The 16,732-nt window shown below is 63.0% G+C and overlaps 1 protein-coding gene across 2 annotated transcripts in view; it reads left to right on the forward strand.

Annotated features, from left to right (window-relative positions):
• Positions 1-16,732, forward strand: part of COL6A2 (collagen type VI alpha 2 chain) — a 30,479-nt gene extending 13,747 nt beyond the window's left edge. Inside the window, exons 4-28 of one of the 2 annotated variants that reach the window (XM_079766253.1) lie at positions 185-205; positions 959-1,024; positions 1,580-1,633; positions 1,715-1,759; positions 2,072-2,098; positions 2,346-2,372; positions 2,478-2,522; positions 3,132-3,185; positions 3,594-3,656; positions 4,311-4,373; positions 4,576-4,665; positions 5,387-5,449; positions 5,956-6,018; positions 6,238-6,300; positions 6,681-6,743; positions 7,018-7,068; positions 7,401-7,436; positions 7,791-7,853; positions 8,509-8,571; positions 8,740-8,775; positions 9,063-9,108; positions 9,355-9,507; positions 9,677-10,129; positions 10,282-10,320; positions 15,645-16,732. In XM_079766253.1, the coding sequence (XP_079622379.1) occupies positions 185-205; positions 959-1,024; positions 1,580-1,633; positions 1,715-1,759; positions 2,072-2,098; positions 2,346-2,372; positions 2,478-2,522; positions 3,132-3,185; positions 3,594-3,656; positions 4,311-4,373; positions 4,576-4,665; positions 5,387-5,449; positions 5,956-6,018; positions 6,238-6,300; positions 6,681-6,743; positions 7,018-7,068; positions 7,401-7,436; positions 7,791-7,853; positions 8,509-8,571; positions 8,740-8,775; positions 9,063-9,108; positions 9,355-9,507; positions 9,677-10,129; positions 10,282-10,320; positions 15,645-16,243 (2,346 nt within the window). In that variant the 3' untranslated portion in view covers positions 16,244-16,732. Of the gene's footprint in view, positions 1-184; positions 206-958; positions 1,025-1,579; positions 1,634-1,714; positions 1,760-2,071; positions 2,099-2,345; positions 2,373-2,477; positions 2,523-3,131; positions 3,186-3,593; positions 3,657-4,310; positions 4,374-4,575; positions 4,666-5,386; positions 5,450-5,955; positions 6,019-6,237; positions 6,301-6,680; positions 6,744-7,017; positions 7,069-7,400; positions 7,437-7,790; positions 7,854-8,508; positions 8,572-8,739; positions 8,776-9,062; positions 9,109-9,354; positions 9,508-9,676; positions 10,130-10,281; positions 10,321-12,833; positions 14,218-15,644 lie in introns of those variants that run through there. The other variant, XM_079766254.1, reaches the window with a different exon arrangement.

The following is a 16,732-nucleotide window of genomic DNA, read 5'->3' on the forward strand; positions in this document are numbered from 1 at the left end:
TGGGGAGTGGGGTGCAGAGCCCTGGGACCTGGTCACTGGGCATCAGTGACCCCCTCGGTGAATGAAGGGGGTGAGCTCTGGTCAGGGCCCTGCCTGCTCCAATGTCCCGCATTCTCTGCTGGATGCGGAGCTGCCCGATCACCAGCTTGTGGCTAACCAGGGTTTCTCTCTGTCTTTTCTGCAGAAACATGAGGCCTATGGAGAGGTGAGAGGCATTTCTGTCCATGCCAGCCCCGCCGGGTGTGCCCTGGGGCCTCTGAGGCGCTGACCCAGCAAAGATCACACGCCTCTCCTTGCCAGTTCCCTGGCACTCCCCGGAGGCAAGGGAGAGAGACCCCTCTGCTCCATGTAGGGCCTGAGACTCTTGAGTTTGGGACAAAGGGCTTCTGACCCGAAGCAGGCAGTTTAAACCCAGGAGGTCGGCATTAGGGTCCTTCACTTAGCACACGCCAAGTGGATGAGCGTGAGTTTGAGGGTGGCTCTCTGGACTGACGGGCTCCGCCCACCTGAGCCAGTCCAAGAGAAGATGGGCGACGGTTGGGTGCCCAGCGCAGGATCTGCAGCCCTGGGCCCCTGACATCGCCCCGCTCCTGTGCATCCCAGCTCACAGCCCAGGACGGAGTGCTTCCCACTCAGCGAGGCTCCTGCAAGCACACCCTCCCCTAGAAAGCTGCTCACAACACAGCGGTCTCACACGCAAGCACAAGGATGCCTAGCCAACCGCTATGTAGTCCTTGCTACTGTCAATCATTGCTCAATCCAGCCTCAGTTTCCAAAACTTGACTAGAGCCTATGTAGAGCCCCACCCTGGTGGGCCTGAGCATGGTCCTTTATCCAGCCCCGTGCTCGGGACGGCCCACCCCCAGCAGGCCGGGCACCTGGGCAGTATCCTCCCTCCCTCTCTCCCTCCCTCTCAACTGGGACCCATCATTCTGGCCTCACTTCCTTCTTGTTTCAGTGCTACAAGGTGAGCTGTCTGGAGATCCCCGGGCCCCCTGGCCCCAAGGGCTACCGCGGACAAAAGGTAAGCTACCCAGACCTCCCTGGGGTCTGCCCTGCCAGGAAGCCCCCGCCCCCTCTTGAACTATGAATTCAGGGCCAACTAAACCTCCACGGGCTCAACACTTCTGACCCTGAAGGAACTGAAGTTCCATTTTTATCTACTTCCTTTTCAATGGCATTTTGAGAAAAGTAGGGATACTTTTTAAGTTAAGGTTTCCCATTAAAATACTCTTATAAAGTAAACAAGTTGGTGTCTTGAGCAGTGTGCCCTCAAGGGTGGGTGCCGCTGCTGCAGAGGCCTGGCGGGTGCCCACCCCGGGGCTGTCCGTCAGAGCTCAGAGAAACAGGATCCAACGGGCCCTGGTCTGACAGAGGCCAGGGTCCTCAGGGGCAGCTGGCCCTACTCTAGGACGTCTCCATGTGGCATTGCCGTTGTCACCTGGGTGGGACCAGCAGCCAAGTCACTCTAACCCTGAGGCTTACTCTTCCACCTCCCAGAAGCCAGTGACAGGGTCCCTGGTGGCCCAGCCTGCCCCTCCCTGCCTTGGTTTACCCCTTTTGTGTTGTCTGCTTGCAGGGCGCCAAGGGCAACATGGGGGAGCCTGGAGAGCCGGGACAGAAGGGCCGACAGGTAAGTGTCCTCCCACCCGCTGCAGCCGCTCCCGCTCTGCAGGCTGAGCTTACACCCACGGCCTTTGTTCTTTTCCCACAGGGGGATCCAGGCATTGAAGGACCCATCGGATTCCCAGGACCCAAGGCAAGTTGCCCCTGGCCCTGGCCCTGCCCCAGTGGCGGGGGACTTGGGGACAAACCCAGGGCTGCCTGGCTCCAGGTGGGGCCAGCCCATAGGATCCAGATGTCTCTGGCCCAGCAAGCCCTCCCTCTCTCTCCCCCCCGACCCAGGGACGTGAAGCACCACTCTGAGTGTTGTCCCCAAACCTAGCGTCTAGCCTGAGCCCCGGTCAGGCCTCCCTGCCCGAGGCCACCGGCCACCGCCCGCTCTGGTGGCCTGCTGGGTCCCGTGCACACGCCCCGCCATAATGCTGCTTTTCTTTCCTTCCGACCTCAGGGTGTTCCTGGTTTCAAAGGAGAGAAGGTGAGATTCAGAGTCTGAGCAGCCAGACTGCCCACGGCCTCTGTGTGAGCCTCGGCCCCAACTCCCCAGTGTCCTCAGCGAGCCTGCCTGTGGCTCCTGCTGGGGGCGTGATGGGCTTCGTGTTGGTGGTGGCCTTGGTCTGGGGTCCTTCTGGCTTGGTGTTTGGCCAAGGGCAGGCTTGGGTCCCTAAGGCAGCGGGTCTGTGTTGTTGGAGACCTGAGCTAAAGGCCTCACTTTCCTTCTGCAGGGAGAATTCGGAGCTGATGGGCGGAAGGTAAGCCAGGTGGTGGGCTGGGCGAGCAGGGCACCCCCCCTTCCTGCTGCTCTAAGGAGATGACGATCAGGGCTGACGGGACTCTCCTCTTCCTTCTCCCCGCAGGGCGCCTCCGGCTTGGCCGGCAAGAACGGGACCGATGGACAGAAGGTAGTGCTCCTGGGTCTGCGTCCTGGGCTGGGCATGAGGGTCGTGCACAGCGGCATCTCAAATGGAAGAATGAGCAGAACGTTCTCATTCCCTCCCTGGGGCCGGGCCCCTAGACCTGACCCACTGGCCACTGCCCACAAGTTGTGGCTTCAGCACCCCAGTTTTACCTGTCCAGGGGATGCAGGACAAATAAGGGCATTACAAGAGCATGAATAGACATTTGCTTCTGAAAACCAAGGCCAAGCCTTGCAGGAACTTCCAAATCTATTCTGCAGAACTTCAGAATGGCCTGAGTGGTAGTTCACACACATACACACATGTACACAAGCATCAAGTGCACTCACACATGCACACATGTCTCACATGCACACAGGCATGCACACACATGAAGGGGGCACTGTGGACACTCGTGCTCACAGCTGCAGCCAGGGACTCTCCCACCTCCATAGAGATGCCATCGTAACATTGAAGCCATTAAAGCACACAGTCGCACGCATGTGCCCACTGGGTAGAGACCAGCATGGACTTTGCCCGCCACTTACACCTGTCATTGGTGCATCGTCCCCTGAATCTGGCCCCTGACACATCTGCTCCCCTCTCGTCTTTCAGGGCAAGCTGGGGCGCATTGGACCCCCTGGCTGCAAGGGAGACCCCGGGAGTCGGGTAAGCATGGCCTTTGCTCCTCCTCACATTAAGGTTAAATCCCTTAGAGGCACCAGGCGCCAGGTGGGCGTGGGGAAGCTGGGAGTCCCTGAACTTGGATTCTTCCTTCAGCCCTGCCCTGCCCATCCCCGACCCCCAGGGATCAGCCTGGGCTGGGGCCACAGCAGGACAAAATGGCCTCTGGGGCTTCCCAGAGTCCCGAGGAGCTCGGCTCTGAGGTTTGTCTGAGCGTCCTGGCCAGCCCCGGTGGGTTCTGGCCACTGAGACCCAGGCAGAGCATCCAGTTCAGACATTGCGGGGGACACTGGTCACCTTCCCCATGTCAGCTGAGCCTGGGCTAACGGGGAAACCCCAAGTGCAGCTTGCAGCAAGAGACCCAGAACAGCCTCTCTCCCCCTTCCCTCACAGGGCCTCGACGGCTACCCAGGGGACGCAGGCAGCCCTGGGGAACCCGGAGACCAAGGTGCCAAGGTAGGCGGCCTAGCCAGGGTGGCGGCGGCCAGAGCAGACGGGGTCACTGCCCTCCAGGTGGCCTTCTCCCTGCTGCAATGCCCAGCCTCTGGGGGAGGCATCTGGGCCGAGAAGCACAGCGGAGGGGACCTGTCCCCGCAGACCAGGCATTCGGGGGGGGGGGGGAGGCTTAGGGGTGTCCTGCCTGGGAGGCTGTGGGGTGCCCATGCTGAGGGGGTGCCCTCCTGGAGCTTCACCAGCTCATGTCTACCTCAGGACGGTGTGTCCCGGCTCAGGCTGCTGCGGGGTGCCTGAATGGCCATAGCAGCAAGCCCACCTCCTCCCAGGCCTCCAGGGGGCTTCTGTGCAAGGCTCTCCGATGCCTTGGGGTTCTGCCTCTTAGGCCACCTGAGGCACCGCTGTGCCTGCCTGCAGCCACTCCCCTGGCTGCCCAGGACCCTGGAGGACCAGGACGGCAGCCTGTCCCCCCGAGAAGCCAGCACGCACAGACAAGGCCCATGTCTGATTAATTCACCTGGAGCTGCATGGGGGCCCTGCCCCAAGAGTGTGCTCCGCCTACATGGGAGGAGAGGCACGGGCCCCCAGCGCCTCCAGAGTCCTGCCCCATGGCCAGCATCCAAAGGGTGTGACGCTGATTTCTCCAAATCCTTCCAGGGGGACGCTGGCCGCCCAGGACGCAGAGGGCCCCCAGGAGAGGACGGGGCCAAGGGAAGCAAGGCAAGTGCCCCTGAGGGTCCCTGTGTCCTGCCCCAGCCACACACCGGCAGTGCCCACTGGACCCACCGCAGTGGGAAGCAGTAGGGACAGCCCAGGCCCTGAGCAGGCCACCAGCCTCTGTCCCACTGCCAGACCACGGGAGGCCGCGCCTGCTGAGGTGGCCCGGGCCATCCTGCCTGGCTGAGCTGTCACCTCTCCGCAGGGCTATCAAGGCAACAACGGAGCCCCGGGAAGTTCCGGCGTGAAAGGAGCCAAAGGCGGGCCCGGGCCCCGGGGACCCAAAGGCGAGGCTGTGAGTTCACACCCCTCAGGCCCCTCAGGCCCCTCAAGCCCAGGGCCCAGAGCATGTCTCCTCTAGCCGCCTGCCCAGCCCTCCTGGCTGTGCCCTGCTCGGGGCCTCTCTGAGCCCGAGGGGTCTCCAGTGCCTCCATGACCCCATTGCAGCAGAGGAAGGGTTCAGCCATCTCCCTGCCGGACACTCAGTGCCCATGAAGTGGCCCAGCGTCCCCACCTTGCCCTCCTGGCAGGGCACCTCTGAGGGATCAACGTAAACCCGGACACATGCTCCATGGGTCCCACACAGCATCCTCACCCTCCCCCCCCCACCCCACCACCCTCCCCCACCACCACACCCCACACACCCCCACACCCCGCCAACCTGGAGTGTCCTGCCTCAGGGCGGGAAGGGCCCAGCCCAGGGCTGATCCTCCAGGGGATGTGTCCTGAGGCCTGGCCCGGCCCGGAAGGGGCTGAGTGACTACACCGATAGCCGGTCCGAGCCAGGTCCCAGTCAGTCCACTGACACTCACCCTGGACTGACAGCTGACCAGGAGCCCTCCCTCATTTCCTAAACCCTCGGCCGGGACCAAACCACCCGGCAGAGAATGAGGATCTGAGCTGAAGCCCTCCTGAGGGGCCTCCGGACCCCAAAGCCAGAGCCCTCATGGGTGGAGTGTGGGTCCTCCTGTGGCCCCCACCATCAGGGCCCCCACCCACACACCCACTCTCTGCAGGGGCGCAGGGGAGACCCTGGCACCAAGGGCAGCCCAGGCAGCGAGGGCCCCAAAGGCGAGAAGGTGAGTGTTCGTGTCGGGGAAACGGGGTGCCGTAGCCACGTCGGCCTCTGCACCGGGTTCTCACGGTGGTGCTGATGGTACCCCGTGACAAGGGAGAACAGAAGGGACCCGGGGCCTCTGTCAGGGGGACACCCTCTGCGCGGTCGGGGAAAGCAGGCGGCAGCCAGGGTAGCCCCACCTGCACTGCCTGCTGGGGCACCGGGCAGGGCGCGCACAGCTGTGCAGGCTGCGGGCTGCTCCTCACAGCACCCGCCACACGCGCTCCCGGAGCTGGTGCAGGGGGTCCTGTCTCGGTGATAAATCTGAGTTTCCTGTGAGGTCTGAGAAGGGCTTGGAAGAGGGGCCCCCTCCTCTGGGAATGTGTGGGGACCCCTGCCCTGAGGGGCTGAGCGGGCAGGGTTGCTATTTCAGTCTCACCCCCCACAACCTGGGGTCCTCTCCAGGCAGTTTAATGGCCACCTCCTCCCCCACACACACCACAGATAACTGGGCCTCTCTTCTCACAGGGGGATCCTGGTCCCGAGGGACCCCGGGGCCTGGCTGGAGAGGTTGGCGGCAAAGGAGCCAAGGTAAGGGGGTGGCAGGCGGCACCCAGCACCCTGGCTGGAGGGGGCTGAGCCTGGGACCCCCTGTCCTTCCCTCCCTGCAGACCCTGCCAGGTCTGTGGTCAGGGCTGAGGACCGAGGCCATGCCAGGACCTCCTGGGGGGCAGCGCCCGCCCCCCCCCCCCCACCCTTCGCCGTCTACAGTGCTGATGACAGGATCTCTGAAGCGCCCTTTCTTTCCAGGGAGACCGCGGCCTGCCTGGACCCAGAGGCCCCCCTGGGGTTCTGGGGGAGCCTGGAAAGCAGGTCAGTGGCAGGACACCTGGGAGGGGCCTGTGGTTCTGGGACTCAGGCCCCCGTCTGTCCTTCAACCTCAGTGTCTCACTCCCCTGCTCTGTAGTCCTCCTGTCCTCAGCAGGACACTGTCCCCACAGCAAACTCAGGCCAAGGGTCCCTGTGCCCCTCATATCCTGGCCCTGCCCTGAGGGGTCCAGCTTTACCAGGTCAGGGTGGTGGTGAGCCAGAGGCAGGGGTGTGGCCTGGGAGCCCCGAGGGGGCATGTGGAAGAGGAGGAACCGGGCAGTGACCCTGAGGGCAGCAGGGGAGCAGGGCAGTGTTGCCTAGTGGTCAGAGCTGGACGTAGTCAGTCTGCTGGTGCCAACTCCCCGCTTTCTCTCTGACCTCAGGGATCTCGGGGAGACCCCGGTGATGCTGGTCCCCGCGGAGACTCCGGACAGCCTGGCCCAAAGGTACACCCCCTCCTGCCTGGATTAGGAAGAGGTGGGGGAGGGGTAGGCTGTTCTCAGCTCTAGCATGAGACCGCCTGGAGTGTGCCTGCCAGTCCTGGGTGTGGGAGGACGGCAGGGGGCCAGGCAGCCCTCCCGTCCTCACCCTGGGGGGTAGCACACCCTCCCCAAAGCCCCGTCCAGGCAGACCAGCCGCCCAGACCCCTGGGCCTCGGTCCATGCTGACTATTCACATTTCCCTCTGGACCTTCCCTGACCGGCCTCCCCCTTCCTCCAGGGAGACCCTGGCAGGCCTGGATTCAGCTACCCAGGACCCCGAGGAGCGCCTGTGAGTCCTGGCGTGGGATTGGAGCCCCCAGGGAGGGGTGGGCATTGCCGGGAGGGCCCTGAAGATTCCCTCTAGTTCCCTGGAGGGCCTCCCCACGGGGGACAGGGTGCGAGGGGCTCAGGAGTCACACATTGGGTGCAGACGCAGGTCCCCAGAAATTGTCTGGGATGCAGCCCAGACAGCATTCGCCCACAGATTGTGACAACTGAGACCCCCAGGAGGGAAGGGAGGAGGCAGCAGAAAACCTCCAGGTCCCCAGCTATGCCCCAGGGGTCAGCACATCAGCTCTCGGGGGTCTGTGCTGAGTAACCCCCACCTGTGCTTTCTTCCAGGGAGAGAAAGGCGAGCCAGGCCCACCTGGCCCCGAGGTACGGAGGGGCCCCTCTGCACCTGCCTGGGGTGGTCAGTGCCCTGCTCCGGTGGCTGGAGCGCCGCACCCCTCACCGGGCTTGGCACCAGCGCTGCCCCATGCTGAGTGCTGAGTGTGGTCGCCAGCTGGCTGAGGGCTAGTCTCTCTCACACCAAAACCCGTGCTCGCCCAGAACGCCCTGTGCTATTGCCACCTCACTGACCCCAAGAGCCAGGCACAGATTTTCCTGGACAAACACGTCTGTGTCCCCGGAAGACCCACTGGAGGTCTTGGGAGACTGGGGGCGGCGGGGGGCAAGCAGAGCTCTCCCACGAGGTCCTCCGCCGGGGCTAACCTGTGTCCTGTGTCCCAGGGGGGCAGAGGCGACTTCGGAGTGAAAGGACCACCTGGGCGGAAAGGAGAAAAGGGCGAGCCTGTAAGTGTCCTCCTTGACCCTCCTCCCTCCTCCTTTCTCAGCCCTCATTCTCCCTCCTCATCTCTCCTCCTCCCTCCTCCTTTCTCAGCCCTCATTCTCCCTCCCCATCCCTCCTCCTCTCTCCTCCTTTCTCAGCCCTCTTCCTCCTCCTCTCTCCTCAGCCCTCCTCCTCTCTCCTCATCCCTCCTCCTCTCTCCTCATCCCTCCTGCTCTCTCCTCATCCCTCCTCTCTCCTCATCCCTCCTCTCTCCTCATCCCTCCTCTCTCCTCATCCCTCCTCCTCTCTCCTCATCCCTCCTCTCTCCTCATCCCTCCTCTCTCCTCATCCCTCCTCTCTCCTCATCTCTCCTCATCTCTCCTCCTCTCTCCTCATCCCTCCTCCTCTCTCCTCCTTTCTCAGCCCTCCTCCTCCTCTCTCTTCATCCCTCTTCCTCCTCTCTCCTCTTCTCACATCTCTCCTCATCTCTCCTCGTCCCTCCTCCTTTCTCCTCATCCCTCCTCCTCTCTTCCTCCTCCTTTCTTCCTCCTCCTCTCTCCTCATCCCTCCTCCTCTTTCCTCCTCTCTCGTCATCTCTCCTCCTCATCTCTCCTCATCCTAGAAGCAAGGGAGATGTATAGGTGTTTGCTGAGCCGACCTGCTTTTTTCCCTTCTCAGGCAGATCCTGGTCCCCCTGGTGAGCCGGGCCCTCGGGGGCCAAGAGGATCCCCAGGACCCGAGGTAGGTCAGTTCCCTGTCCATAGGGCCCTCAGGCCATAGCCTCTGGGCCAGTCAGGCCAACACACACCCTGAACCACGGGGCTCTGCCTGTGGTGGAAGCCCAGGGTCAGGTGCAGGGACCCTGCTCAGCCTCAGTGGTCACCTCTCACTGTCATCCTTCTCCTCCAGGGAGAGCCCGGACCCCCCGGAGACCCCGGCCTCACGGTAGGTACCAGCTGGGGATGGAATCAGTGTCCTCCCTCCTAAAACCGAAAAGCAAGGACAGTGTCAGAGGGCGAGGTCAGAAGGAGTGGGGCCAGTGCAAGGTCAGCAGGCAAGGTCAGCAGGGGTGTTAGCATGAGGTCAGCAGGTCACAGTCAGCAGGGCAAGGTCAGCAGGGGGAGGTCAGCAGGAGGTCAGCAGGGCGAGGTCAGAGGCGAGGGGAGCAGGGCTGCAGACCCCTGGCCCCTCTCGGGTTGCCGTCCTGGCTGGACTGACCCACTGTGTTGCAGGAGTGCGACGTCATGACCTACGTGCGGGAGACGTGCGGGTGCTGTGGTGAGTCTCAGCCCCCACACGGGGGTGCTGCTGGGCTGCCTTCCCCCTCCCCCCCCCCGCCCTCGTCCAGGAGTCAGGGTCATCGTCCAGGGGTTGGGGTCATCGCCCAGAGGTCAGGGTCATCAGAATCCCACCCTCCCCCTGGTGGTGATCATTTCCCATGGTGCACCGGGCTGTGCGCTGTGTGGGGGGGTGTTCTGGGCTGGGGCCAGCGCACACAGCCATCACCCCTCTGCCGGCCCGCAGACTGTGAGAAGCGGTGTGGCGCCCTGGACGTGGTGTTTGTCATCGACAGCTCTGAGAGCATCGGCTACACCAACTTCACGCTGGAGAAGAACTTCGTCATCAACGTGGTCAACAGGCTGGGGGCCATCGCCAAGGACCCCAAGTCCGAGACAGGTCAGCTGCACCCTCGGGGGCGGGGGCAGGAGACCCTGGGCAGGACACCCTGACACCCAGTCCTGGGAGGGATGTTAGCTTGGCCAAGGGTCCCAAGGCCCCCACTTGAAGGTGGCGAGCGCGTGGGGTGACGCAGCCAGCCTCTCACGCCCGCACCCCGCCGCCACAGGGACCAGAGTGGGCGTCGTGCAGTACAGCCACGAGGGCACCTTCGAGGCCATCCAGCTGGACGACGAGCGCATCAACTCGCTGTCCAGCTTCAAGGAGGCTGTCAAGAACCTCGAGTGGATCGCGGGCGGCACCTGGACGCCCTCCGCCCTCAAGTTCGCCTACAACCAGCTGATCAAGGAAAGCCGGCGCAAGAAGACCCGCGTGTTCGCAGTGGTCATCACGGACGGCCGACACGACCCCCGGGACGACGACCTCAACCTGCGGGCGCTGTGCAACCACGAGGTCACCGTGACGGCCATCGGCATCGGGGACATGTTCCATGAGAAACACGAGAGCGAGAACCTCAACTCCATCGCGTGCGACAAGCCCCAGCAGGTGCGCAACATGACGCTGTTCTCCGACCTGGTGGCCGAGAAGTTCATCGACGACATGGAGGACGTCCTGTGCCCGGGTGAGCGGCGCTGGGCCTCCCGCCTCCCCGGCCTGCCCAGCCCTTGTCCCTGCCGGAGGGAAGAGGACCCCGGGAGGGCAGGGGCTGGGCGTCTGTGGGCCCTGGACAGTGGAGCCTGACCGGGACCCCTGGCCTCCTTTCCTCTCTCCTAGACCCCCAGATCGTGTGCCCGGACCTTCCCTGCCAAACAGGTAACACGGGGAGCCACCGAGCACCCCTCAGACTAGCAGTGACGGGGGCCCAGAGGACCTTTCAAGGAATGCACTGTGGGGGCCCCTCCTTAGTGAGGCCGTGGGTTTCTCAGCCCCCTGGGCCTCAGCATGTCTGAGAAGGGGGCTGGGGGGGCCCAGGGTTTGGTATCTCCAGAGCTTTTGCTGTCCCATCCACCTGGCACGTGTGGGGCGGGGGTGCTAAGGGCCTGGCCCTGCACTTGGTGCCAGGTGCTCGGGCCTGCGGATCGCCCTGCCCAGGGGAGAGACAGACACCCAGGGTCATGCCCCCGGCCGCCGCAGGTGAAAGCCCTGGATCCAGTAAAGGAAATGGCTAATTTCAAACCTTCTGGGAGGTGAGCACAGAGGCTGATGGCTCCCTGAGGCCCCTGAGGGCTCATCCATCTTCCCTCTGGGAAGGACTCCAGCCTGTGTTTAGGGGACCCGCCCAACTGGTGCCCTGTGTGCGTGGCTGGGCCCTGGAGGCACAGAGAGGCTGTCCCCAAGGGGTCCCTCAAAACAGCGTTGTCACTCCTCTGGGCATCATGCGGCCACCTCTGCCCCAGGGGTGGCAGGAGCTGAGCCCCCGTTGGCAATCCGGGCGTCCTGCCGGCCTGGGTCTTGGAGCCATTGCCGGCCCCTCCCGCTGGGATATGGGCACCTGCCTATGCCCTCCCGGGAGCGGTGAGGTGGGACTGGAGCTGGCTCTGGAAGGCGGAGCCGCGTAGAGGGGCGGGGCCGTGCTGGCAGGTTGGCAGAGGGCGCCCACATCTGCATGTGCACTGGGCTTGTGCACAGGCTCCTGGCCCGGCAGCCAGGGCCCACCAGGCAGGTTTGAAGGTGCTGAGGTGCCTGCGGAAAGGAACGTGTTGAGTTGGGGGCCAGGGTTCCCACTTATTCTGACAGAGAACGTTCGAGGAAATGCTCATGGAAGTCATACCTGTGACCCCGCTGTGGAGTCATCCAGAGACTGCCTGGGCGTGGGGTCCCTAAGGGAACGGCTATGTGTGGTGGCCTGTCTGGTCTGTAGATACGATCGATCGGAGCTGCTCCTTCAGCCTGTTGCTGTGACAGATGCGGCCACTGGTTTCGAATGTTGAACCAGCCTTGCAGACCACTTAGTCACGGAGTACCGGTTTTTTTATATGTTGTTGGATTCGATTTGCTGATATTTTGTGGGTTTTTGTTATCTCTGCTCATGAGAGATCTTGGCTGCAGTTCCCTTTCTTGTGATGTCCTTGTCTGGTGTCAGCGTTCAACGCTGGCCCCCAAGATGGTGATCTCCCTTCCCTCGAGGACCTGACAGAGAAAAGGAAGGGGCCCCTGGGAGACCCCTCCCCGCCCTCTTTTAACTACCCCCCCCCCCCGCCCAGAACTAAACTCAAACTCACCCTCCTCTAAAGCGACTAGAAATTTCCAAGTGAAATAGACATTGTGACCAGAGAAAAGAAAGCAGACATAACTATAGAATGTGCCGTGACATGGGCGGCGGGGGGGGGGGGGGGGGGGGGGGGGGGCGGGGCGGGCGGGTGAGACTCACACCTTGGCATTTTGGGGCTGCAGACAGGCACTGGGGTGAGGCTGCCACCTTCAGGCCAAGTGGCCCCGTCCACCCAGAGGCCATGCCTGATTGTGTCAGGACCACAAGGCTGTCAAAGAGAAGCAAAGCTGGGCTCTGGGTAAAGGCAACAAAGACAGATCTCATTCCAAGGTTGCTATAGCAAGAGAGGCGGTCCAGGGTAACCTGAGCCCCACTCACCCCAAACAGAGGCAGGGGACTGGCTAATGGCTGCTGCACAGTGGCCTGGGGGGTGGGGAGGGGGTCCCTGTGACCAGGCCCCCTGGGTGTGTTGACTGGCACATACGCAGGAGAGAAACAGACTTCTCAAACCTTTAGGACCGGCGGCCAGGGTGCACGTTGTTGTAAGATGCCCAAGAAAGTGAGGCCCTGCGAGACAGAGCGAGAGCATCCCTGAGTGTTTGCTGCTCTGGGTCCTCGAGGGGACAGTTCGGGAGGGGGGATCTATGTCCCCAAGGACAGAGAAGGTTTTGTAACTGCAAGCTCTCTACCGTAACTGTGCTGAGAGGGTCCTGTCACCAGGTTTGGGCTGCAACAGACTAAGTTCTCATGGCAGCGTGGAGCATTTTAAGGAGCTGGGTCATCCGAGGGCACGGCCTTGAGCGGTCAGCAGCCGTACTGGCATCTGGTCAAGTCTCAGTGCAGCTGTTGGGGCCAAGAGTCTTGTAGTTCTAAGGCCTGTGGGGACCAGAGGCCGTCTCTCCCGTCTCCTCGGCATGTGCCCGCTGCTGGCCCCAAAGCCCTTTTAGCTCTGGCACCGCGGCGTCCCGGTCTCCTCGTCCCACCCCGGCTGAGCCTCAGCCTCACTCCTGGCTCTGATCCCAAGTCATCTCCGAGGAGAGAAGCCCGAGGAGGGCGGCTGGAGGCCCGCTCACGCTGACCGAGTCCCTTAAAGCCTTCTCTGGATGCCCCGCAGATGGACCGCGGCCTGGCGATGCGCCCCCGGTCACCTTCCTCCGCACGGAAGAGGGCCCGGACGCCTCCTTCCCCACGACCATCCCCCAGATCCAACAGTTGCTAAACGCCACGGAGCTCACGCAGGACCCGGCCGCCTACTCCAGGCTGGTGGCCGTGCTGGTCTACACCGCTGAGCGGGCCAAGTTCGCCACAGGAGGCGAGCGGCAGGACTGGATGGAGCTGTTCATTGACACCTTTAAGCTGGTGCACAGGGACATTGTGGGCGACCCCGAGACCGTGCTAGCGCTCTGCTGAAGCCACGGGCTGCCCCAGCTGGGCCGCATTTGCCCCCGGGGCTGCCCGCCGTGCTGGGGGCTGTGGCAACAGGAATCTCTCAGGCTGGAGGTCAGGCACCAAAATCAAGGTGTCGGCAGGCCCTCGTTCCCCGCCCCGGGGGCTCCAGGGAGGGCCCTCCCAGCTTCCAGCTCCCAGCTGCCTGCATGGTCACATGGCCTCACTCTGTAGCCTAACCTTCCTCTGCTCCCTTGTAAGGACACTGGTGGCATTTAGGGCCAAGCAGAGAGCCTTGGACAATCTCCCATCTCAGGGTCTGTACGTCAGGCCCCTCTGCAAAGCCCCGTTTTGCCACATAAGGTCACATCTGCAGGCTTCAAGTCTTTGGGGGACAGTATTCAGCTGACAACCCCCCTCCCCCATCTAGCTGTCTCACACATTTAGGGGACGTAAGAGTCACCCATTAGGGCAAACCTGCCAACGCAGCTGGCCGACAGTTAGGGAAGGACCGCAGACACCACCTCCTCGTCCTCCTCCTGCCCCGGGCCCTCAGGGAGGTCAGGGGCGCCCTCTAAGGACGGCCGGAGCATGTTCAGACCCATGCGTGCCCGCTCCCCAGAAGCCGGATTAATACGGAGAAGCCCTCGTCCTTGGGCCCTGTCACTGCTCCTGCCTGTGCCCCCACCCGATTCCAGGGGCAGGGTCTCACCTCCCTGCCGCACAGGCTCCCTGCCGTGGGTGGGGGTCAGCAGAGGGAAAGAAGGGGAACAGCAGAGCTCCCCTAAACACCCCACCACTCCTGGTTCAGCTTCCGGCCTCTGTGTCCAGGCACCCCTTGTTGAGGAAAACTTCCCGAAAGCCAGAGCCCTCCCCACATCTGCCTGCTTGTAGGACTTGAAGTCAGGCGCCCAGAGAACTGGGTGTGTTTAGAGAAGAAGCTGCTATTCGTTTGCACTGCCACCAAAATAAGCTACATCATTAATAAGCTCCTGAAGAAAGCATCCTCCTGTCCGCTGGCGCCCGGCACCGCGTGGTGACACACCCCGGGAGGGGGCGTCCCTCAGGTGCTGAGCACATGTTCAATGTTCTATAAAAGCTGAAAAACAGATCGTGAGCGCCTTGCTGTGGCTGAGTGATGTGCTGGGGACTGCTGCTGGCTGGGCTGGTCCACAGCAGCCACCTACCTGCACGGGTGGGCGCCGCTCCAGAGCCAGGTCCCGGGCTGAGGCCTCAGGCATTGGTGCTGCGAGTCAGGACCGCCTTCCCGATGGGATCCCTGAGCAGCCAGCCCCAGCGGTGGGCAAACCTGGGCTGTGAGAGAGTCCTTGCTGGCCCACGTCCCGGAGGGGTGCCCGTGGGGCGGAGGTCTCCAGTGAGGCCTTGAGGCCGGAGCCGGGCTGCGTGTCTGTGGCAGGTGGTCCACGTGTGTGGGGAGTGGGTTTCAGGCTGGTGCTTATGACCCCCCAGAGGCCTGGCCTCAGTCCCGGCTGCAGCCTTGCCCCCATGTCATCCAGCATGTCCAGGACTGTCCACTGCCCGGAAGGGGACAAGGGTCTCCTCAGGTCACAGTGAGTCACCTAGGCCAGTGGCCGGCAAACTCATTAGTCAACAGAGCCAAATATCAACAGTACAACGACTGAAATTTCTTTTGAGAGCCAAATGTTTTTAAACTTAAACTTCTTCTAAACTTCTTCAAAACAGACTCGCCCAGGCCATGGTATTTTGTGGAAGAGCCACACTCAAGGGGCCAAAGAGCCACATGTGGCTCGCGAGCCGCAGTTTGCCGACCACGGACCTAGGCTACCGCAGGGGTCTGGCCACACCTGTGCCCACCCCCACCAAAGCCTTGTCCAGTCCATTCTCTCTCCGATGCTCCGAGGGCCAGGAGAGATGTGGCCTGGGCAGCACCAGGCAGCTCTGGGACAGGGGGGACTACGGGGGTCACAGCTATAGGTGGGTCCTTGCGTCCAAGGTCTCCAGGGCCAGGGTCTTCACGAGGTCTTTTTACCTAATTACAGACCTGATGACAGCCTCCTGCCCCTCTCTCCCACCCCCACTTCCCCGCGCCCCATGGACGGTGGCCCTTCGGGGGCGTCCAGTTCTTGGGCCCAGTGAAGGGGCTTTGCTGACCCTGCCTGCCTGGAGGGCCTGGAGGAGGCACTTGGCAGAGATGGTGCTTGTAGGGTGGAAAGGGCCTTCCGTCCTCATGTTTCGAGACATTTCCTCGTGGGGGCACAACCAAGAAAGATAATGGGGGTCTGAGGAGACAGTGTGGGGCTCTGCACCCCCACCCAGGGGCTGTGGGGGGGGCTCCAGCATCAGGTGACTTTGGGTACAGCCCCCCAAGCTCCAGCTGTTCACGTTGCTCCAGTGGGCGGGCGCATGAAGGGATGCGGTGCAGGGTGTGGCAGAGTAGGCTCGGCCCGAGAGGGGATACGGCCTGGGTGGGTTGTGGCACAGAGGGGCTTGGCCAGGGCGGGGCTAGTGAGGGCCCCGCCTGGGTCGCCCCTGCCCACCACCCCTATTTCCCCCCCAGAGCTGTACGTGGCCCAGTGCACCCAGCGGCCCGTGGACATCGTCTTCCTCCTGGATGGCTCCGAGCGGCTAGGTGAGCAGAACTTCCACAAGGCCCGGCACTTCGTGGAGGAGGTGTCCCGGCGGCTGACCCTGGCACGCAGGGACGATGACCCACTCAACGCACGCGTGGCGATGCTGCAGTTCGGGGGCCCTCGCGAGCAGCAGGTGGCCTTCCCACTGACCTCCAACCTGACGGTCATCCACGAGGCACTGGAGAGCGCACGCTACCTCAACTCCTTCTCACACGTGAGCTCGGGCATCGTGCACGCCATCAACCAGGTGGTGCTCGGCACGCGGGCTGGGGCGCGCCGCCACGCCGAGCTGTCCTTCGTGTTCCTCACGGACGGCGTCACGGGCAACGACAGCCTGGACGAGGCCGTGCACTCCATGCGCAAGCAGAACGTGGTGCCCACCGTGGTGGCCGTGGGCGACGACGTGGACATGGATGTGCTCTCCAAGATCAGCCTGGGCGACACGGCTGCCGTCTTCCGGGAGAAGAACTATGACAGCCTGGCCCAGCCCGGCTTCTTCGACAGGTTCATCCGCTGGATCTGCTAGCGCCCCACCCGCCCCGGCGCGCACCCCCCAGCCCTGCAGGCTCTGTCCTCCTGTCCGTGGTGCTACTCAGATCCCGCCCAGAGAGGTGCAGAGCGCTGCAGACTCGACCTCTCCAGGTGTGGGTATAAAGTCAGGAGTGGAGTTCCCCTCCCCACCCAGCTCTTCCCAGGGTCCTGCAGCCCTGCTGCCCTCCACCCCTTCTCTCTATCCCGTGACACCCTACTCTCCACACCCTTCCTGGTCCCCAGAGGCTTCCCAGGACGTGCGTCAGACCCTCATCAACAGGCCCATTTCCCCCTCAGCCCAGTGTCATCCCTGGCTCTCATCCACCTTCCAGGGCCCCCAAAGGCTCTCTGCCAGCCCTCCTGGCCAGCTCCCAGGCCTCCGCCTCACCTCTGAGGGTCATGTCCCCATCAGACATAGCTGTGACAGCAGGCCCTCCATGTCCCTGTATGCACACACCTCAGTCCAATAAAGGCTTTGAACCAC

Source organism: Cnephaeus nilssonii (genome assembly GCF_951640355.1).
Source record: "Cnephaeus nilssonii genome assembly, chromosome: 3".
Classification (NCBI taxonomy): domain Eukaryota; kingdom Metazoa; phylum Chordata; class Mammalia; order Chiroptera; family Vespertilionidae; genus Cnephaeus; species Cnephaeus nilssonii.